We start from the raw sequence: 22,066 nt of genomic DNA on the forward strand, positions 1-22,066 counted from the left end.
CCCTCACTTTTTTTCCACAACTTCCCTATTCAAGAATATTTTTCTGTGATTCAGCCCTAGAAGATCTGGGAGAAATTCCTAGGCATTCTTTGCCGGAAAGGTGCTCATTTGATAAACGTTCAGAGATCTGCAGATTTCTGAAGGTTTCCCTGTTATCCTGCGTGTGAATAACTCGTCCACATATTGCGGAATTCCCAGCTCTGCCTCTTTCCCTCTGACATCTGTGGAGCTGGCCTCTTGCTGAGGCATCAGTGGTAGTGGAGGACAAAACTGTACAAGCTGCATTTTTACTCTTTTGAAAATTTTGTCTTTTTTTTTCATTCAACTAACCAGTTACACTTATTGATCCCTGACTGCACCCTGAGTCACTTACCTGGGTGCTTTTAACATGCTCACTTTAGCTCGCTTTTCTGCTTGATGGCTTCTAGCAGCCTTTCTCTTTTTGTTCAGTTTTGGTTTTGTTTTTTTTACCTCGTTCTGTCTTCCTGTTCTTTGCGGTCATTTGTTTGTCCAGAGCCCATCGATCACTGGATTGCATGTGAGTTCAGCTGTCTGCTAGGAAGGATAATTGATCACTGCAGTGCGTTAGGCTGCCGGAACCCGGCATGCTTTCTGCCGTGGGCTCCTTCCCCGTCGGGGCCTGCCGCCAGCGCGCCTGGTCTGATGGGTGGATGGGTGGCGCGGGAGGTCCACCTCCACACCTCCCCGTCTGCGTGCACCTCTCCTCTCGGCCCCTCTCCACCCACAGCCGTGTTCCCCTGCTCCCCCCCCCCGGCCTTCGTTCCTCAGTCTCCCTGTCTGTAGCCGTGGTTCCCTTGTGCAGTTATTGCTAATTAATTCCCAGAGTGATGGATGGTTTAATTTTCTTTCCTTGATAGCCCTTGCCTGGCCAGGGACTGGGCAGAATTCCAAGGTGCTAGGTCTGGTGGCTCAGGAGGGTAGGGTCTTGGTAGAGGAGGCCAGAGAGCAGCACAGGGCTTGAGGGACCAGCTTCCCAGCACAGTGTCATTTTTTTTTTTTTTTTTTTTTGCGGTACACGGGCCTCTCACTGTTGTGGCCTCTCCCATTGCGGAGCACAGGCTCCGGACGCGCAGGCTCAGCGGCCATGGCTCACGGGCCCAGCCGCTCCGCGGCACGCGGGATCCTCCCGGACCGGGGCACGAACCCATGTCCCCTGCATCGGCAGGCGGACTCTCAACCACTGCGCCACCAGGGAAGACCCCACCTTTTTATTTTTAAAGGCAAAAGTTTATTGTGTATTTAGGGGACATGCAGAACACTTAGGAGATGCAGAATTCCCTTGACGAGAGAGATGGGATCTCACCGTGTTGCCCAGGCTGGGGCGCTGTGGTTATTCCCAGGCGCTATGCCACTACTGATCAGCACAGGCAGGTTTTGGGGTTTTTGTTTTGTTTTTTTATTGAAGTACAGTTGGTTTACAGTGTTGTGTTAGTTGTTTCTGGTGTACAGCAAAGTGATTCAGGTATATGTATATACAGTTATATATATATTCTTTTTCATATTCTTTTCCATTATGGTTTATCCCAGGAGATTGGATATAGTTCCCTGTGCTATATAGCGGGACCTTGTTTATCCATTCTATGTATAATAGTTTGCATCTGCTAACCCAAAACTCCCACTGCATCCCTTCCCCAACCCCCTCCCCCTTGGCAATCACAAGTCTGTTTTCTATGTCTGTTTGTTTCTGTTTCATGAATAAGATCATGTATGTCATATTTTAGATTCCACATATAAGTGATATATGGTGGTATTTGTCTTTCTGACTTACTTCACTTAGTACGATACTCTCTAGATCTCTGCAAATGGCATTATTTCATTCTTTTTGGTGGAGTAATGTTCCATTGTATATATACATATACCGCATCTTCTTTATCCATTCATCTGTCGATGGACGTTTAGGTTGTTGCCATGTCTTAGCTATTGTAAACAGGGCTTCTGTGAACATAGGGGTGCATGTGTCTTTTTGAATTATAGTTTTGTCCAGATATATGCCCAGGAGTAGCATTGCTGGATCATATGGTAGTTCTATTTTTAGTTTTCTGAGGAACCTCCATACTGTTCTCCACAGTGGCTGAAGCAACTTACATTCCCACCAACAGAGGAGGAGGGTTCCCTTTTCTCCGCACCCTCTCCAGCATTTGTTGTTTGTAGACTGTTTAACGATGGCCATTCTGACCGGTGTGAGGTGGTACCTCACTGTAGTTTTGATTTGCATTTCTCTAATAACCAGTGATGTTGAGCATCTTTCCATGTGCCTGTTGGCCATCTCTATGTCTTCTTGGGAGAAATGTCTATTTGGGTCTTCTGCCCATTTTTCGATTGGGTTGTTTGGTTTTTTGTTACTGAGTTGTATGGGCTGTTTGTATATTTTGGAAATTAAGCCCTTGTTGGTCACATCATTTGCAAATGTTTTCTCCCAGTCTGTAGTGTCTTTTCTTTTCTTTCTTTTTTTTTTGTGGTTTCCTTTGCTGTGCAAAAGCTTATAAGTTTGATTAGGTCCCATTTGTTTACTTTTCCTTTTACTTCTATTGCCTTGAGAGACTGACCTAAGAACACAGTGGTATGTTTTATGTCAGAGAATGTCTTGCCTCTGTTCTCTTCCAGGAGTTTTATGGTGTCATGTCTTGTGTTTAGATCTTTAAGCCATTTTAAGTTTATTCTTGTTTATGGTGTTAGGGTGTGTTCTAACGTCACTGATTTGCCTGCGGCTGTCCAGCTTTCCCAGTACCACTTGCCGAAGAGACTTTTTCCCCATTGTATATTCTTGCCTCCTTTGTCGAAGATCTACTGACCGCAGGTGTGTGGGCTTACTTAGCACAGTTTTGACCAGCTTCTTTTCTGACCTGGGCTGGTTCATGCCTCCATAGGCAACCTGGTGATCCCCTGCTCTCGGGAGGTCACCACGTTGATGCCAAACTTAGGGCCTAGTGCACTGCAGCCTGGAACTCCTGGGCTCAAGTGATCCTCCTGCCTCAGCCTCCCAGGAAGCTGGGACTGCAGGCGTGTGACACCATGCCTGGCCCAAAGAATCCACCTCAGAGGAGGAAGGAAGGAAGGAGGCTGTGAATTCTTCTTCCCTAATACTTTATCCCTGTCTACAACAACATCAAGAACACCACCACCATCACCATCTTCATAACCATCACCATCTTCATAACCATCACCATCTTCATAACCATCACCACCATCTTCACCAACATCACCATCATCAGCAGCATCCTCTTCATAACCATCACCACCACCATTACCGCCATCTTCACCATCATCATCACCACCATTACCACCACCATCTTTACCATCATCACCACCATCACCACCATCATTACCACCACCGTCTTTACCATCACCGTCACCTTCATCAGCATCCTCTTCATAACCATCACCACCATTACCGCCATCTTCACCATCATCATCACCATCATTACCACCACCATCTTTACCATCATCACCATCATCACCACCATCACCATCATCACCGCCATCATTACCACCACCATCTTTACCATCATCACCACCATCACCATCATCATCAGCATCCTCTTCATAACCATCACCACCATTACCACCACCATCTTCACCATCATCATCACCACCATCATTACCACCACCATCTTCACCACCATCACCATCATCATCATCATCTTCATAACCATCATCACCACCATCATTACCACCACAATCTTTACCATCATCACCATCACCTTCATCATCAGCATCCTCTTCATAACCATCACCACCACCATTACTGCCATCTTCACCATCATCATCACCACCATCATTACCACCACCGTCTTTACCATCTTCACCACCATCACCATCATCATCATCATCATCATCTTCATAACCATCATCACTACCACCATCTTTTTTTACATTTTTATTTATAATTTAGTCATTATTATTTTTTATTGAAGAATAGTTGATTAACAATGTTGGATTAATTTCTGCTGTACAGCAAAGTGACTCAGTTATATACATGCATTTTTAAAATATTTTCCATTATGGTTTTTTCCAGGAGGTTGGATATAGTTCCCTGTTCTATACAGTAGGACCTTGTTGTTTATCCATTCTATATATAATAGTTTGCATCTGCTAATTCCAAACTCCCACTCCCCCTCCCGCTTGGCAACCACCAGTCTGTTCTCTATACCCATGAGTCTGTGTCTGTTTTGTAGGTACGTTCATTTGTGCCGTACTTTAGATGCCACATATGAGTGCTACCATGTGGTATCTGTCTTTCTCTTTCTGACTTACTTCATTTAGTATGGTAATCTCTAGTTACATCCATGTTGCTGCAAATGGCATTATTTTGTGTTTTTTTATGGCTGAGTAGTATTCCATTGTGTATATATATATATATATATATATATATATATATACACCACATCTTCTTTACCCATTCATCTGTCTGTGGACATTTAGGTGGCTTCCATGTCTTTGCTATTGTGAATAGTGCTGCTGTGAACATAGGGGTGCATGTATCTTTTTGAATTATGGTTTTGTCCGGACATATGCCCAGGAGTAGGATTGCTGGATCATATGGTAACTTTGTTTTTAGTTTTTTGAGGAACCTCTATACTGTTTTCCATAGTGGCTGCACCAGCTTACATTCCCACCAACAGTGTAGGAGGGTTCCCTTTTATCCACACCCTCTCCAGCATTTGCCATTTGTAGACTTTTTAATCATGGCCATTCTGATGGGTGTGAGGTAGTACCTCATTGTAGTTTTGATTTGCATTTCTCTAATAGTTAGCAGTGTTGAGCATTTTTTCATGTGCCTTTTGGCTACTGTATATCTTCTTTGGAGAAATGTCTGCTTAGATCCTCTGCCCATTTTTGGATTGGGTTGTTTGGTTTTTTTTGTTATTGAGTTGTGTGTGCTGTTTGTATATTTTGGAGATTATGCCCTTGTCGGTCGCATCATTTGCAGATATTTTCTCCCATGCTGTAGGTTGTCTTTTCGTGTTTTTTTTTTTATGATTTCCTTTGTTGTGCAAAAGCTTGTAAGTTTGATTAGGTCCCATTTGTTTATTCTTGTTTTTATTTCTATTGCTTTGGGAGACTGACCTAAGAAAACATTGATACATTTTATGTCAGAGAATGTTTTGCCTGTGTTCTCTTCTAGGAGTTTTATGGTGTCATGTCTTATGTTTAAGTCTTTAAGCCATTTTGAGCTTATTTTTGTGCATGGTGTGAGGGTGTGTTCTAATTTCATTGATTTACCTGTGGCTGTCCAGTTTTCCTAGCACCACTTGCTGAAGAGCCTGTCTTTTTCCCATTTTATATTCCTGCCTCCTTTGTCAAAGATTAATTGACCATAGGTGTGTGGGTTTATTTCTGGTCTATCTATTCTGTTCCATTGATCTGTGTGTCTCTTTTTGTACCAGTACCACATTGTTTTGATTACTGTAGCTTTGTAGTATTGTCTGAAGTCTGGGAGAGTTACGCCTCCTGCTTTCTTGTTTTCTTCCCCCCTCAGGATTGCTTTGGGAATTCTGGGTCTTTTATGGTTCCATATAACTTTTTGGATTATCCTAGTTCTGTGAAAAATGTCATTTGATAGGGATCACATTAAATCTGTAGATTGCTTTGGGTAGTTTTGTGATTTTTAACAATATTCTTCCAATCCAAGAACATGGGATATCTTTCCATTTCCTTGAATCCTCTTTAATTTCCTGTATTAATCTTTTATAGTTCTCAGCATATAAGTCTTTCAGCTCCTTGGTCAGGTTTATTCCTAGGTTTTGTGTGTTTTTTTGGTGTGATTTTAGAAGGTATTGTTTTTTTGCATTCCCTTTCTGATGTTTCATTGTTAGTGTAAAGAAATGCAACCGATTTCCAAATGTTAATCTTGTATCCTGCTACTTTACTGAATTCCTTTATTAGATCTAGTAGTTTTTCTGTGGAGTCCTTAGGGCTTTCTATTTATCGTGTCATGTCATCTGCATATAGTGACAGCTCTACCTCTTCCCTTCCAATTTGGATACCTTTTATTTCTTTTTCTTGTCTGATTGCTGGGGCTAGGACTTCCAATACTATGTTGAACAGAAGTGACCCACCACCATCTTTCTCATCATCATCACCATCACCATCATCATCATCATCATCATCATCATCATCATCATCATCATCATAGCAGCTACTGTATACTGAGTATTTGCTATGTGACAAGCACAGTGCTGAGCATTTTATATAATTTTTTCATTCAGTCCTTACTACAGTGATTTCTGTTGTGGTGTGGAGGTCACAGTACTAGTAATTGGTGAAGCTGGGGCTCACACCGTGGTCTCTTGAGTCTGTACCCCTGCCTTCATGCTGGAGCCCTGTGATACCCCCATCCCAGTGCAGAGACACTGACCCTAGGTGTCCCCCCACCCCTGCACCAGATCTCCACCCACGATCCCTCCCCAACTCCTTTCCCCTCTGTGCCCCTTCCCTTCCCGCCACAGGTGTATGAGGGTGGGAGCAACGTGGACCAGTTTGTGACACGCTTCCTCCTGAAGGAGACGGCCAATCAGATCCAGTCCCTGCTGAGCTCGGTGGAGAGTGCGGTGGAGGCCATCGAAGAGCAGACCAGCCAGATCCGGTGCGTTGGTGGGACCTTGTGGGGGCCTGTGGGAGTGGGCCGTGTGTGTGCTGACCTGCTGCCTGGTGGGGACGTTCGTGTGCTTGGGGGCTGGGTGACCTTGGGCAAGCTGCTGTTCCCCTCTGTGCCTCCACTTCCCCAGCTCTCTAAGTGGGGACGATATATACCTGCCTCCTCACAGAGTTATGACTAGTTCCTAGACTCTGGTCCATTTGGCCCCATTTCCATATTGCTCACATTATTGTTTAGCTAAAACTATTCTATTGTTTGACTCATTTTTTAAAACCTGGGAATAAATTTAGGAAACTCTGGTGGCTATTACCATCATTCGAAAACAAGTATCACATGCTGTGAGTGAAGAAATTGTAAAAATAAGCGCTGTGGGTGCCCGCAGTCAGCTTGGACCCTGAGGCCTGCTCCCTCTTTGTTCAAAAAGAGAGGCTGTGAGATCATAGATGGGCATTGAAAACAGAGGAGCATCAAAGCATGACTTCAGAAAGAGTGAAAGAGCAGTGAAATGGAGTGGTTTTCTCCCAATGTTAGTTGGTGTTATTTAAAGCCTTGTTTGTGGGTCCTTGAAGCCGTGGAAAAGTACCTGGGGTCCCCCCTCTTTGCAGGGGGACACTGTTGGGGCGGTGAGATGGGGGTCCGGAGAGTTAGCAGTCTCGTTCCGGCCTGGCAGGGCCAGCCCCTGGGGGCCACGAGCCCTCCCATTTGCTGTCCAACTCCGGCCGACTCCTCTGTGCCGGTTCTTCCCTGAAGAGCTGATGTGCCCGGGGCAAAGGGGGAATAAAGAAATAGACACAGGCGGGGGCAGCTGCCAGGTGCCCACGCGTTACTGAGCCTTGAGTCTCTGCCGCGTTTCCCAGGCAGAGACCCGGCACAGCAGGGTGTTGTTTGCTGGGCCTGGGGGATCGTGTTTTTTTGGTTGGTGGGGGGCTTGTCCCAGTCACATATGACTGCAAAGGCTGCTCAGTGATGCTGTTCGCAAAATGCCTTTGCTCTGAGCACCTGCAGCCCGGTCACCTAGGATATGCACAGTGCAGATTCCTGGGCTCCGGCCGTGCCCACTGGATTAGGGTCCCTGGGAGCTGGGCCCAGGACTCTGCATAGCTGATCAGTCTTGTGATTCTGAGGGTTCCCAAGGTTAACAGCCTCAGCTCTGGAAGCTGTCACATAGATTTTCTTCATTTTTTTTTTCATCACTATCTTGATTTAAAAACCTGCGGTTTCTCTCCTGCTGCGGAACAGATAGGACCGCTGCGTGATTTTCAGAGCCCATTTCCTACGCTTTGCCAGTTCCGTCACGTGTCAGCCGTTACACCTGCCTGCCCCCTTTTTGGAAGCTTACTTGGGGGTGTTGTTGGCAGGAGTGGCACATCGCGATGGGGAGACACATCTGCTTCACAGGCACTGCCACCTCAAACCGCCCAAATCTCAGCTGTTTCGGCTCTCAGCTGCAGGTCCCCTGAGCACCCTCTTTCCCAGGCCTAGGGACGCCGTGACCCAGGCACGAGCCACTGGTTCAGACCCTGCCGCCCTTGGGGGACTCCCACGGTTCCCACTCGTGGTCTGAGTTTGTTGAGGCGCCCCGATTGACACCTCAGGGAATCTGCCAGCCTTTCACCTCCCTTGGCGGGGGGTGGGGGGGTTGGCCCCTCTGCACAGGGAGAGGCTGCTGGGCTTTCAGGCTCACAGGAGGCACATTCCAGAACCTTACCAAGGCAGCCCCGGGGACCAGGCGTGTCGGCCGTGCACACAGGAGTGTGTGTGTGTGTGTGTGTGTGTGTGTATGTTGGGGGGATATGTGCGTCTGGCTGTATTCTTACGTCTGTGGTGAGTTTTCCAGCATTTTTGCACATGGGGTTTGGGCATTTGTTGAGTCGCTACTACGTGCCAGGCACAGTGTTGGGTGGGCCGTGTGTGCACGTCAGGGATGCCGGGTGCTGTGCGTGTGTGTGCACAGTAGTGTGTGTGGCGGGTGGTGTCATGACGGGATGGGCCAGGCTGAGGTCAGGATCACGGGTCTTTGTCAGATGCCCGCTCTCGACTGTGTCTTAGGGCTTCCTTTTTTGGACAGGGGGCTTGTTAGCCAACGCAGGCCCCCACCCCAGAGCACAGTGAATGCTGAATCGGCTCCCAGCGAGGCCAGCAGGGCCGGGGAGAGGGGCAGCCGTGGGCTGTGGGGAGGCTGGGGGCCTGGCTCAGCCTCGCCCGGCCCTGGAACTAAACCTCCCGGGAACAGGGTCTGGGTTCCTGGAAAGGATCTGAGTTCATCCCAACCCGGCCCCGCTTGCAGCGTGGCCTTGGCCAGTGGGCCTGTTGTCCCCCTTTGTAAAACAAAGGCCACGATGTTCACTTCACAGGGCCGGGGCTCCACGGAGTGAGTTCTCTGCACGTTGCAGCCCCCAGTCGGTGCTTAATGTTTGTCGAAGCTGCCACAGGCGGCCAGAGCCCTGCAGCCCCCCTCATAGTGTGTGTTGCCCCACTCCTCTGCAGACAGAACCACAGCGTGGTGGAGACCTGGTCTGGGAGCTCCACTCCCGTCTACGCCCACAACCACAAGCTCACGGCCGTGGAGCAAGGGAAGAGCTTCCCGCTTGGTGAGCGAGCAGTGGCCCAGAGTGGGGGGCACTGGCTGGGGGGTCCTGGGGGGAATTCTGAGAGTGGTCCACATGGGGCTTGGGCCTCCCATGGGGACCGAGCCTGGGAGGGCTGGGGACAGGTCTCAGCGCCGGGGCAGGGCCGGGAGCTCCCCTCCACCTTAGGCCTGGCCCTGCCCCCCCAATCAGCATCTCTGTTCTTCCTTCCCAGTCACCTCAGACTCCAGGGAGGAGGGCCTGGAAGCCCAGATCAGCAGGTTGGCGGGGCTGATAGGACGGCTGGAGAGCAAGGTGAGCCCACTGAGCCCTCGCCTCTGTCCCTGCATCCACCCTCTGCCCTCCCAGCCCCCAGAGAGTGCAGAGTGAGGCCAGAGCTCGAGACAGGAGTCAGGAAGCCTTGGAAAGGACATTCCCCAGGTGGAGCGCGGAGTAAGGGTGGACGCCGGGAACGGGTCCATTGTGTAGGAGCCGAGGAGAGGAGCGGCTGTGGAGGGCGGGCGGGCAGCCAGGAGGGGCGTCTCCAGGAACAGAAAGTAGTCGGCAGGACCACGGGCAGCAAGGGGACAGAGCTTCAAGGAGGCGTTAAGGCGGCGGCGTGGTCTGGGCAGGTGGTAGCCTAGACCCAGCAAGGTGGTGGGTGAGGGATGGTGACGTCCCAGGAGAGATTAGAATGACCGGCAGCGTGAAGTTTCTTAAAATGGGACGTGACACATCCACAAGTGATGGAAAGTGGCACAGCCTTTATGGGATCGTGTTTTCGGAGAACATTTCACGGCTCGGTAGGCAGTCAGGATACGATTGTGTTCGCTTTGCAGGGCTGCCAGAACTGGGGCTTAAACCCTGGCATTTATTCTCTCACAGATCAAGGCTAGAAATCTGAAATCAGGATGTTGGCGGGGCTGGTTTCTTCTGAAGCCTCTCTCGTTGGCGTGTAGACGGCCGTCTTCTCCCTGTGTCTGTGTGTGTCTGTGTCCTGATCTCTTCTTATAAGGACACCAGTCATATTGGATTAGAGCCCACCCATGTGACCTTATTCTAACTTAATCACCTATTCAAAGGTCCTGTCTCCAAATATAGTCACGTTTCGCGGTACTGGGGATTGGGACTTCAACATATGAATTTTGGGGGAACACAGTTCAGCCCATAACGATTACCATTCGTTGGAAGAAAGAAAATAATTTGCCTTAAGGTTTACCAACAGGCTCCAGTATCGGACTGCCTGTATTTGAATCCTGGCTATACCACTTAACAGCTGTGTGACCTTGGGCCAGTGACCTACCCTCTCTGAACCTCAGAGTCCTCCTCTAACCACAGAGAAAATAATCAGAATGGCACCTCTCACAGGGTCATTGTGAGGATTAAATTAAATGGTGTCTTAATGGCTTAGCACAGAGCCTGCTGCATAGTTAGCATTTAATATTAGCAATGTTGTTTAGCAGTTATTAGTAGACATTCTGATGCCAGAACCTATACACATACCATACCTGTATATCAACATAAACCGAGATAGCAGGGATCTCCAGGCTGTGGGGTTGCAGTGGCAAGTTTACATTTTTCCTACTTCTCTGAATTTTTTTATATCTTTTGCAAAAGGGCAAAAGAAAAATAGTGCTTTGATGGGTTTGTGGGTTCTGAGGGATTCGTGAGGGCAGTGGGTGGGGCTCCCCAGGAGGAGGTGAGGCTGAGACTTGGAGAGGAGTCCGAGGGAGGAGGTGGCCATCCCACCTGCAGGTCTGAGGCCGAGGTGGGATCTCCCCCCCCCCCCCCCCCGCCACCCCGCCCCGCTAAAGCCAGCTGCTGGGTGGGAGCGGTGGGAAAGGCTCGGCGGGGACCCTGAGGCCCGGTTGTCATAACTCTGCGGGCGCCCCCAGGGGGAGGCTCTTTGAAGTTTATTTTTAGCGCCCCAGTCGCCCTAACAACCGGCTGGCTGGAAACCAAGGAGCACCTGTGCGTCCTGGAGACGGGGCGGGGGGGCCCTCTTCCCAGCCTCTGATTGGCCCGAGCTGCGAGCAGGGGCCAATCCGGGACCTGCTCTGGACCCCGCCCTCCAAGGGCGAACCTGAGCGCTCCTAGCTGTGCCTGGGCTCCTGGAACGCTGGGACGGCGAGGCAGGGAGACGGGGCGGGGGGCGCAGACGTGGGTGCCGCCGTCCCTCCTCCACCCTCCCCTCATCTTTACCTCATCCTCACTGCCGCGGGGCCCAGCTGGCCAGGAGAAATCTAGGGAACCAGTGCTCTCCAGGAGCCCATCTACACGGTTTTAAAAGCACGGAAAGAGACTTGCTCTGCCAAGCAGACCTTGGCCGCCTACAAACGCCGACATGCACACCCTATGTCCCCGGAAAGTCAGTACCCTCTCTGGGGCCGGCTGTGTAATTTATGGGGCCCCTTGTTCCAACATTATTAAGAATGTCCAGGTGGTGACTGCATGGGTCATGGCCCTGCAGATCGGCCGCGTGGGTGCGGGATTGCGCCAGGGACACGGGCTGCCCTCGTGGAGGATGGACAGGGATGGGCCCAGAGGTGGCCTTTATTGGGGTGCCCAAGAAAAAGGAAGAAGGATCCTGATTCCGTGGATCAGGAGAGAGGCTTGGCCTCAGACTCAGACTCTGACCCTGGACCAGCTTCTGTGGCCTCTGGGTTCTCTGCTCTGCAGTCATGGTGCTGGGCACCATTACAGACACAAGCACGCGGTCAGGAGCAGAGTGCACGGGCTTCCTGCTTTCCTAGAGCTCACAGTAGGGCAGCCATGACCTCGGGGAGTCTGGCAAGTTACATAAGATTTCGTAGAGAGGGTTTAGCCCCCAGGGCCGGTGGAAGGCCAGCGAGCACAGACCACCTCATTCAGGCCGTTATATTCATGAGGCGCCAGGGGCTGTGACTGGGGGCGACGTGTAAGTTGTCGGGGAACCTGTTGCCAGCAAGGCTGTCGGCGGAAGTTGTGACAAAACCCCAGCGTCCTGGGTTCAGCACAGTGGAGCCTCCTTCGTGTGCTCTGCAATCGGCGTGCTTGGCCTCTGTGGCTGCAGCGCCCCCTAGAGGCCACGGCCAGAAGGGATCTGTGCCACTCCCTGTGGGTGGCCTTGCAGCCTGGCTTCCCGGCTCCGGTCTTGAGCCGGCACTGCCTGGAGGGTGGGCTGAGCCCTGCCCAGAGAGGCCTGGCCCTGGGAGCTCCCACCCGCTCGGGGACTGCAGAGCCGCTGGAACCGTGGGGTGGAGGGGCTGGAGCTCTTCGGTGGCCCTGGGTGCTCAGGGGTCACTGTGGTGGTCCTGGGAGCCTCCCTAGCAGCGGTGGCCTCTGTCTCAGGCATCTCTTCATGCTTTGTTGTTGCAGACCCTTTGGTTTGACTTCCAGCAGCATCTCTCGGATGAAGAAAGCACCAACATGGTGAGGACCCCTCCCTCTCCTGTGGCCCCATCCCTGCCTGAGCCAGGCCTCAAGATGCAGGCGGCTTAGTGTCCCTGACACCTCTACCCTGGGACCACCACAAGGGGAGATGCAGCCCCAGCACTTGGCCACCCTCCCCTCCCATGAGCATTCTTAGAGGCTCCAGGGCTGTGATCGGTGGGGCCCGGAGCAACGTAATCAGCAGGACAGTGACGTCAAAATGCTGATTCAATCAGAAACCATTTTGCTGGTCACTCGTTTTGTCGTGTCCTGGACCCGAAGCCTTGCAGGCAGCTCCCAGTCTCTCTGGAGCCTCTTTAAGCGACCCTGTCTGTTTTTGCAGCACTTGTGGGACTTACTCCCTGCATTTGGCTTCTTAAGTTTAGCTCACTTTTCGCCAGTTTCCACGTGTAAGAATGAAAAGTGTGTGTGTGCAGCGGGGGAGTGGGTCGGTTTTATTCTGAAGAAGTTGTCCTGTCCTGGGGAGGCGGGCTCCTGGGCTGGGCGGGGTCCCGGGGGAGGCGGGATGCCAGGGAGCCCGCAGGGTGGCTCACTGGTCCTGTGGCCCCGGAGCATCTGCAGCTGGTCCGGCAGGAGATGGCCGTGTGCCCTGAGCAGCTGGTCGAGTTCCTGGACTCCCTGCGTCAGTACCTGAGGGGCACCGCCGGAGCCAGGAACTGCTTCCAGTGAGTAAGCCGCGGGGCGCGGTGGTGGCTGGGAGCTGTGTCTGGGGTGGAGGCACAGGGCAGGACCGGCCTCACCCCTGAGAACACAGCGGACCCCAGGGAAGCCCCCTAGCGGGGTGGTCCTAGCGCGGGCTCTTCCTTGCTGCGCAAACGTGCCAACTGACTTCATCTCGCGGACCTCAGCTTACTCATCTGTAAAGTGGGTCCACTGCCCGGACCCGCTCCCTGGTGGGGTTGGAGGCGTCAGTGGAATAATGACCGTGGGGGGTACAGGCCAGTGCCTGGCCCCCAGCGCCCACTCAGCGTTAGCCGCCACTCGGGGGCCTCACCCTCTGGTCCCTGCGGCCAAGGCCTGCATCCTTGCTGGGGGTGGTCCCAGAGGGCCGTTGGCGCAAGCTGCCGGGCTGTCTCCCGTCCGTGGCCCACCCGTCGGTGCCCAGCGGTAGGCTCCGTGCCTGTTCCCTGCCTCGAGCGTCTCCCTCCCCGGTTGCTTTTTTCCTACCTCAAGAGCACATGTGCCTCCACCTGCTTCCTGGTGAAGCAGGGGGGCCAGGCCTGGGGGTGCAGCGTGACTCAGCTGCTCTTGCTGCACGTTAATTCCAGGTGGTGGCGGAGGGCAGGTGAAGAAAGATGATTCCGGTTGGCGGTGGGCGCTGTGCAGGCCAGCGAACAGGGGGCTTTGGGGAGGGGCTGCGTGTGTGCTCAGGCTGAGTGCTGAGCAGCTCCCCCCGCCGCAGAAGGCCTGGCACAGGCTCGTGCCCAGACCTGGTGTGGCAGTGAGGGTGCCGTGTTTGAGAAAAAGCAAGCAAGCAGCTGGTGTGGCTCGACAGAGTGACCCAGGGGTGGGTGGGTCAGATGGCCAGAGAGGCAGGCAGGCCCTGCTCGTTCCGGGGACCAGGGACCATGGGGGAGAGATGCTTAGGCAGGAGGGAGACTCGGTCTTGCCTCCTTTGTGTAAGAAGGGGTGGCAACAGGTGTGCATCTGGCGGCCAGGGAGAGGCCATGCAGTCACCCGGAGAGGGCACTGGTCTTGGCACGATGTGGGCAGAGCTGGGGTCTGTTTTGGAGTGGGGCTGACTGGACTTGACCATGGCCGGGATGGGGTGGGGGGCTGCAGAAAGAGGCCGGGCGGAGTGTGAGATGCTTCAGGAACTTGATGGAGGACGGGGCCACAGGCTGAGCGGGAGAAGCCGCGGAAGGTCAGGCGCGTGGGTGCGGGGAGTAAGGCCACGTTAAATTTCAGATGCCATTCGAGGTGCCGATGTACAAGTGGGGAGATCCGGGGAGTGGTGGGCATGCAGGTGTCACCCGGAGCCACGGGAGCTGTGTGCTCATCAAGGGAGACGGCGTGGAAGAAGGGGGCCTGGGGCTGGGAAGGGCCGGGAGGGGGCAGCATGCAGTAGGGCGTCCTCTCTGCAGCCCCAAACCTGGAGCAGACGCCACGGGGGCAGGATTCTCCTGAGGGATGCTTGGGGTTCTGGGGGCAGGATTCTCCTGAGGGATGCTTGGGGTTCTGGGGGCAGGATTCTCCTGAGGGATGCTTGGGGTTCTGTGCTATTGAGCGTGTGGGAAAAGGAGAAGGAACGGGGGTGGCCGAGAGGCCAGATGGGGTGGTATCGTGACCTCGGAGGAGGCCGGCCCTCCCTCTCCTGGGGTCGGCCACCTTCTTAGAGGCACCCCCCCCCACCTTGCTCCATCCCCCCAGCCTGGGTCTCTGTCTTACTTGAAATGGGGTGAGTACCCTGGTGCTCACACAGGGACGACAGCTCTGGCCTTGGGCCATGTCTGATTCTCCTACTTTTAAGGATTAAATGAAAGAATGATTATGAAGGACAACGTGGCAGGTGGAGATGCTTTTAAAGGTAGGTTTTTCGATGGCTAGAAAGCCTTTTTCCAAGACGTTTCACTGTCATTCATTCAGCAGCCACGCTGGCCCCTGTACCGCGCCAGGCCTTGCTCTAGAGGGTAGAGAGGTGCACGCAGCTGATCAGACTAGGTGGCTGGTCCTGGAGGGTTCGGGGGGGCCTGAGCAGAAAGGGAGCGTCTTACTGCGGGCAGCCTCGGGTCGTGACAGGCTGCCTTGCGGGCCTGTCACCACCCCCGGCTGCTGCAGCTTCTGCCAGCCTCACGTTTCCAGGGTCTTCGGGCAGCCCCGAGCCTGGCTCAGGGGCCGCCCTGTCTGGGGGCCGTGTGGCCCTGTGTGCACCCCATTGGGGAGCAAGCAGGCCGGCAGCCCCGTGCAGCCACTGAGTCCGGTCTCTCTCCTCTTGCAGCATCGCTGCCGTGAGGCTGGCGGACGGCGTCACCTTCGTGGTCTACGAGTTCTGGGAGACAGAGGAGGAGTGGAAGATGTAGGTGTCAGCCCTCGGCCGGGGGTTAGGTGGTGGGACGGGGGGCGGGGACCTGCCCCGGCCCCCTTTCCAGGCCCCCTTGTCCCAGAGGCTCCTTGGCGGGGAGGGTGAAGAGTCGGGGTTCCAGCGGCATCCACTGCTCAGACGGCTGGGCCTCAATCCACTTGGAGGTGGCGTTTCTCAGGCTGGAGCTTGACCCCCGGAACGTGATCTGCTGGGCCCTGAATCTGGCTCCTGCAGGGTTGCTCCTGTTGCAAAACTGCTGCCCAAGGATAAAAATCCAGAAAGTTCTCTCAGTGAAGGTTGCTCAGGGGGAGGCAAGAGCCAGGCTGTGCCCCTGGGGCCCCGGCCCCACCTTCGCACCAGGGCTCTGAGCCCCGAGCTTGGCTGACTGGGGTGTGGGCCCCAAGAGCTCACGGGCGGCCCCCTGCGTTGCAGGCACCTGCAGAGCCCCGTGTGTAAGGCGTTCCGGCACGTCAAGGTGGACACGCTGAGCCAGCCCGAGGCCCTCTCCCGGATCTCCGTGCCAGGTAGCGGGGAGGAGGGCCTGGACCAGCTACAGAGGGAGCGGGGACGCCATGGGCCCGGTAGAAATGGCTGAGCTGAGGCCCAAACCACCCTAGACTCTTCTGTTCCCTTAGCTCCCTTAGCTGCCAGGAAGTGTAGTCCACCAGAGGGGGTCCTAGACAAGGCAGGGAGGCCGGGCCTCAGCCACGCCCAAAGGCCAGGGCAGGCCTCGCTGCGGGACACCCCACTGCGTTCCCAGCCAGACTGCCGGTCCCTCCATGGGCACGTGATCTGCCCCCAGGACAAGCACCTCTGTGCCCTGCGTAGGGCCCAGCCCCTGGCTTTGCACCCACCTCCCCACGGCGCCCCCTGCCGCCCGCCTGGCACAGAGTTGGCAGCGGCAGCGGAGCGGCAGCCCGCAGGCCCCGCTCTCTGGCCCGGAGGGGGGAGGGGCCGCTGCAGCCTCCTCCCCCTGACGCGTCTCCCTCCCTCCTCTCCAGCTGCCTGGTGCACCCTGGGTCGTGACTGAGCCCCTGCCGCCCTGCTCCCTCTGATGAAGGACGTGCACTCTTTTCTAGAAACTGTGGTACATGAGCTGTCTTTTCAGTAGAAGGTCTTTTCCTGCTGGTTGAAGTGAAGGCGAACCCCCGCCCTGGCACTCCCCCGCCCCGATTGTGGACAGAGCAGCATCGAGCTGCTGGGCCTGCTGCAGCCCGAGGGCGGCAGTGAGTGAGGGGGGAGCGGCCCCGCCCCCAGCGCATGGCCACACAGGACCAGCCCCCACGTCCTCGGCCGGGCTCGCCCCTCACCCTTCTCTCCCCTCCTGGTTGCCACTCCTCCTCCTGCGAGGAGCTGGGACCCTGTGGTGACCCCCAGGCCCGGGCCGAGCCCGCAGGCGGCAGTAGACCCCATGTAGCCAGTGCCCGGGACAGGCACCAAATAAACTAGCGTTGGGGACGGCTGCGTGTTTGTTTCCCGTTTTCTAGTTGATGACAGCGGGCGAGTGAAGCTGTCAGGATGCTCGGGGCCCCTTATTAGCCCTGAAACCTGAACCAAGTCGCCTCAGCTGTCTTATCTGTCAAGGGGAAGTGATGCCGCTGACGTATGTATCTTGACAAACAAGTCACGCCTGTTGCGAGGTGCGGGGGGTCCGCACGACCACCCTCGGCTCGGTAATTCACTAGAAGGACTCTTAGAACGCAGCCAAGCCATTCTTCTCGTGGTTAACGGGTTATGGCAGCAAAAGCATTACAGACTGAACTCAGCACGGCAGAGGGTCCCGGAGGGACCAAGCTTAGGGTGTCCCTTCCCAGTGACACGTGCAGACAGCACCTGGTTCTCCCAGGCAGGGATGCTCACCTTCAGAGTTGCACTGGGGGCGGCTCTGGCTGACCTTAGCCTCCAGCCCCTGTGGAGGTCAGGCTGCTCCCAAGTGGCCCCAGGTAAACAAAGATACACGTGTCAGGACTTCCAAGGTCCTAGAGGTTCATCACCTCCTAAGAGCCGGTTCATCACCTCCTAAGAGCCGAGCGCAAAAGCCAGACCTCCCTGGACACAGTCGACCCTTGACTGCACACCCTGTTCCAACAAGCCAACCAGAAGACCCTAGACTTCAAGGTGATTTCAAGTCCAATGCTGGAAGTTACCTCTGTAACTTCCTATTTCCCCAGCCGCAGTGCACGAGAGACAATACACAGAAGTCCCAAGGGACAAGAAGAGAGACATGCCTCCCTTTCCCAAAGCAGGGCGGAAAGGAGGGCAGGTAGGGAGGCAGCTGCCAGGGGCTGCTGGGGAGCCGGGGAAGAAGGAGAGAGAGAAAGGGCCTGGAACTGGGCCGCGGTGCCCAGTGAAATCATGGGGGCTTGTTGGAAGCGTAAAATGCAGATTCACATCCCAGCTGAACCTACATCCCAGCTGAACATGTCAGCATCCTTGCACTCAGCCTCTGTTTTCTCATCTGTGAAGTGGGGAGAAGACCCCTTCTTTTCACGAGAAGGCCACTGCAGGAGGTCCTGCTGACAGCGTCACCTCAGCCCACCCTGAGCTGCTACCGTTCCAGGCTGTTTTACAAAAAATAATCTCGGGGTGGAGGTTCTTGGAGGCGCAACTGAGGAAGCCCGCCCTCTGGGCCCGTGACCCTCTGCCCCAGCTCTCGCCTCTTGTAGGCTCGGGGCTGACTGCACCCACGGGCACTTAGCGCCTCCTCAGATTCTGCGTGGGTGGAATAGGCTCTGAAGAGAACAAACATCAACCCTAAAGGGATAAGGGCGGGCGTCCACTTACTTCACTCCAGTGCGAGGCACTTGGCAGGCGCCGTCGCTGCTTCCTGCGTCATCCTGGGATCCGCAGGTAGGGAACCCGATACCCAAAGGCAAGCAGCTCAGCAGAGGCCACACAGCCACGTGGCACTGCTCCATCCAAACCCAGGGCAGCCCTCAGGGCAGCTGTCTGCCCCCAGTGCTGTGCTCTAACCACCTCGCACACAGCAGAGACAGGTGCAGCGGAACGGCTCCGGGTTAATACGGTCAGATCCCAGTCCGGTTCCCCCAACAGTTAAAGACCGAGAAAGTCCCCGCCCCCGGGTCTATACCGGGCCCAAAAGAATTGAGGCGTTTAAGCCAGCACTTGTGCCCGCAGCTTATTCACACGAGCCAGAAGGTAGAACATCACAAATGCCCATCGTGGACGAATGGACAAAGCCAGGTCTATCCATGCAGTGGACCGTGATTCAGCCATAAAAAGGCACCTGACCCCGCGGCCACAACACGGGCGACGCCTACACACCCTATGCTGAGTGAAAGCAGCCGGTCACGGAAGGCCACATTTGCACGATCCCATGCACACAACACGTCTGGAAGAGTTAAATCTATAGAAACGGAAACTAGAGTAGGGGTTGCTGGGGAAGGCGTTTGGGAAGCGATGGAGGAGGTGCTTGTGTACCAGTGCGGAGGCGCCCAGCGCCCCTGCAGCGTGCACTTCAAAATGGTTAACTTTATGTTACGTGAATCTCATTTTTAAAAAAATCACAACTCACCTGCTCAAACAGATGTTCAGCATCTGTGTCCCTTGCCGTGTCCCGTTCAAAACCCAAGCCTTCCACGGGAGGCATGTGGCCGCCGTCCTGTGTGCGACACAGGCAACCCCTCAGGTACTGGGCAGCACCTGGGGGCACCTAGAGCCACTGGAAGGGCACCTCCCCAGGACAGTCGGACCCCCTGTAGCCCATGCTGCTCAAGGCAGGAGAACGAGTCCCCTCGCCTGCAGAACGTTACTGGGCCCCATTCACAGCTGTCACTTGAGACAGGAGGGTCTCTGCACTCAAGCACACGTGTCACCACTGACCGGGATCCTGAGACAGGCCAGGCTCTGGGGGTCTATCTAAGCTCATCCCCATGGCTATGCTGGGAGGGAGGGGCTGCCCTCGGTTTCGTTTTAGAGGGGAACAAACAGGATAGGAACTAAGGGCTGGAGGAGGAAGGAAAGGAGGAGGTGCTGACCCAGGTCCCAGGAAGGACACCGAGGCTAAGAATAGCACTCACGGAGGTTTTCCTGGGTCAGCAACCTGAGGACAAGGGCTGTTTAGAGCGGGGATGGAGCCTGGCCAAGGAGACAGCTCCGATGTTCCAGACCCAGAGCCCGTGCTCAGAGCCCGGTGCCGCCACCCTGATCTCAAGCGCCACCCTGATCTCAAGCACGCCGCTTGAGCCCCTCTGTCCTCCAGCTGCTATCCCGAACCAGGGGGAGGCGCTCGCGGCTGGAGGAGGTCAGTCCAGGAGATGATCGTACCTGCCTCACGAGCTCAGACATCAGAGGGCGGCATCCCAGCCTGCATTTCTGTGCATCACGTCCTTGCGTGATCATGGCCAATCTGAGGCTCAGTCCTATGAGAATCCCCTCCACCTGTCAGAGAGATGGAAACAATCGTACCCAGGGGTGACACCTGTCATCCCTGCAAGAGCCCCATCCTCATCTCTGCTTAGCATTAGTGCCAGGCCACCACCTCCCTGACGTGCTTTCCGGCTTTGGCATAAGCCCTGTGGTCCTATTTCCCTTTTCCCCTTAACTGCCAGGAAGCTCAGTGTTCACCTCCTCATACTCTCAACCTAGCTTTTCTGGAAATAAAACTACCATTGCTTGGGTGCCCCCACCAGCTGCTGGCAGAGAGTATTCACAACCAGTAGTCCAACTCCAAAGCCACTTCATACACTGCCTCTCTTTTTGGCACGACCCTTACCCGCCATGCTTCGTTCTTACCCGGGACCCTCCGTGAAGGACTCTCCATGAAGGGTCCTATCACAGCCCAGCCCTCCTGGGCAGCAGCACAGTGCCAAGCACACAGGGCGTAGATGATAAGTCTCGGACCATCCAAACCCGCTGCCAGCTCTGGGGTGATACATGCTCCAGGAAGTCAGTTCTGCCGGCACATGTGCCTGTTCTGACGCCCTTGTCCAGGAGGACGCTGTGGCCACTGTAGGGTGTGGCAGGCCGTGGTGGGGCTGGTCAGAGAGCACTTGGAGAAGGGGCCTGTGTCCCCCTCACTGGGTCAGAGTCTCCGCCAACAGCCAGGGCACTGGGGGGCAGGGGCCCCATCCCCACCCCCTGGGCCAACTAGTTCCCACCCCCCTTGGCCACTCCTAGGAGCGGACAGAAAATGGACAATGGAATTTAACCCAAAATCAGTTGCAACCCAACTCTGCACCTCACGCGACAGGCGGCCTTGAGTTTCCTAAGCCTCAGTTGCCTCACCTGGAAAATGGGCGAGTTTGAAAACATCACGCTAAGTCAAAGGAACCAGACACAAAAGGCCATGTATTCATGTGGAAAGTCCAGAACGGGCAAATCCCTAGAGACAGAAAGCGGATCCCTGGTTACGGGGAACTGGAGAGAGGGCGCAACAGGGAGTCAGGGCTAATGGGTCCTGGGTTCCTTTGGGGGTGATAAACGTACGGGAATCGGATATTGACTCTGTACGTCTAATGCGCACCGAATTGTACACTTTAAAAGGGTGGACTACGTGGTACGTGAATTACATCTCAAAAACCAAAATTAATACAGGTGGATAAACTGGAAAAAACCAAACTCCAACACAGTTCTATCACCACCAGCCTCACACACACGTGACACGAGATAACAAACAAGGCCCGGCTGCTGCCTACCTGGAGGGAGGTGTCTGAAGGACGTCAGCCCACGCAGGCTCTGGCACTGCTGGCTCCTGGCAGACGTCCCAGGGCAGAGGAAGAGCGGCCTGGATCCAGCAACATCCACCCGGGGGTTGCCGGGCCCTGGGCAGGGTCAGTGCCGGGGGCGGCGACGCGGGAGCCCCTGGCCCCGTCCTCCTCTCCTCCCTGGCCGCGGGCAGATCCCTGCCCCCTCAGCCGCAGCTCCAGGCGTGGTTCCTCACCGCCGGATGGGGGAGGGAATCATGGAGCAGACAGCGCACTTGGCCTCCAGGCTCTTCAGGTCCAGCCAGTGGAAGGGGCGGGGGCTCTCCTCGGGTCCCCCCCCCCCCCGCCACTGGAGCGAGGCCAAGCACAGGCTGTGTGGCCAGCTCTGGGCACGCATCTCCTTGGGCATTCCCCCGTGCCGTGGCACTGCCATCCCCACCGGAGGCCGCCCCAAATGCCCTCTGGGCTCTCACCCACCGAGCAATGCCCTTGCCTCGTGCCTTTGATCTCAGCACCCCAAAGTAGGGCTCTCTGGGCCTCAGCACCTGCCTCCCAGTTATGGGTTTAACTTATTTTTCTGGGGGACACAGTTTAAGCCCTAACCTCTGGAAACCGTGAATGTGACCTTATTTGGAAATAGGATATTTGCAGATCCCAATTAAGTAATTAAGATGAAGCCATACTGAAGTAGGGTGAGCCCTGTAAGAGGGAAATTGAGACAGATACATAGGGAAGACGGCCACATGAGGGAGGCGGCAGA

The 22,066-nt window shown here is 54.8% G+C and overlaps 2 protein-coding genes across 2 annotated transcripts in view; one reads left to right on the forward strand and one right to left on the reverse strand.

Annotated features, from left to right (window-relative positions):
• The window catches only part of NECAB2 (N-terminal EF-hand calcium binding protein 2), a 38,600-nt gene extending 21,540 nt beyond the window's left edge, over positions 1–17,060 (forward strand). Inside the window, exons 6-13 of the mRNA XM_060131694.1 lie at positions 6,471–6,607; positions 9,107–9,210; positions 9,422–9,501; positions 12,544–12,597; positions 13,171–13,283; positions 15,557–15,634; positions 16,073–16,164; positions 16,642–17,060. Of these exons, the coding sequence (XP_059987677.1) occupies positions 6,471–6,607; positions 9,107–9,210; positions 9,422–9,501; positions 12,544–12,597; positions 13,171–13,283; positions 15,557–15,634; positions 16,073–16,164; positions 16,642–16,670 (687 nt within the window). The 3' untranslated portion in view covers positions 16,671–17,060. The remainder of the gene's footprint in view (positions 1–6,470; positions 6,608–9,106; positions 9,211–9,421; positions 9,502–12,543; positions 12,598–13,170; positions 13,284–15,556; positions 15,635–16,072; positions 16,165–16,641) is intronic.
• SLC38A8 (solute carrier family 38 member 8) overlaps positions 15,638–22,066 on the reverse strand; it is a 36,853-nt gene continuing 30,424 nt past the window's right edge. Inside the window, exons 11-15 of the mRNA XM_060131691.1 lie at positions 21,298–22,005; positions 20,888–20,984; positions 19,928–20,041; positions 19,176–19,262; positions 15,638–15,896 (exon numbers count right to left, since the gene is read on the reverse strand). The gene's annotated coding sequence lies outside the window, so the exon portion shown is untranslated. The remainder of the gene's footprint in view (positions 15,897–19,175; positions 19,263–19,927; positions 20,042–20,887; positions 20,985–21,297; positions 22,006–22,066) is intronic.

This window comes from Lagenorhynchus albirostris, chromosome 19, assembly GCF_949774975.1.
Source record: "Lagenorhynchus albirostris chromosome 19, mLagAlb1.1, whole genome shotgun sequence".
Classification (NCBI taxonomy): Eukaryota; Metazoa; Chordata; class Mammalia; order Artiodactyla; family Delphinidae; genus Lagenorhynchus; species Lagenorhynchus albirostris.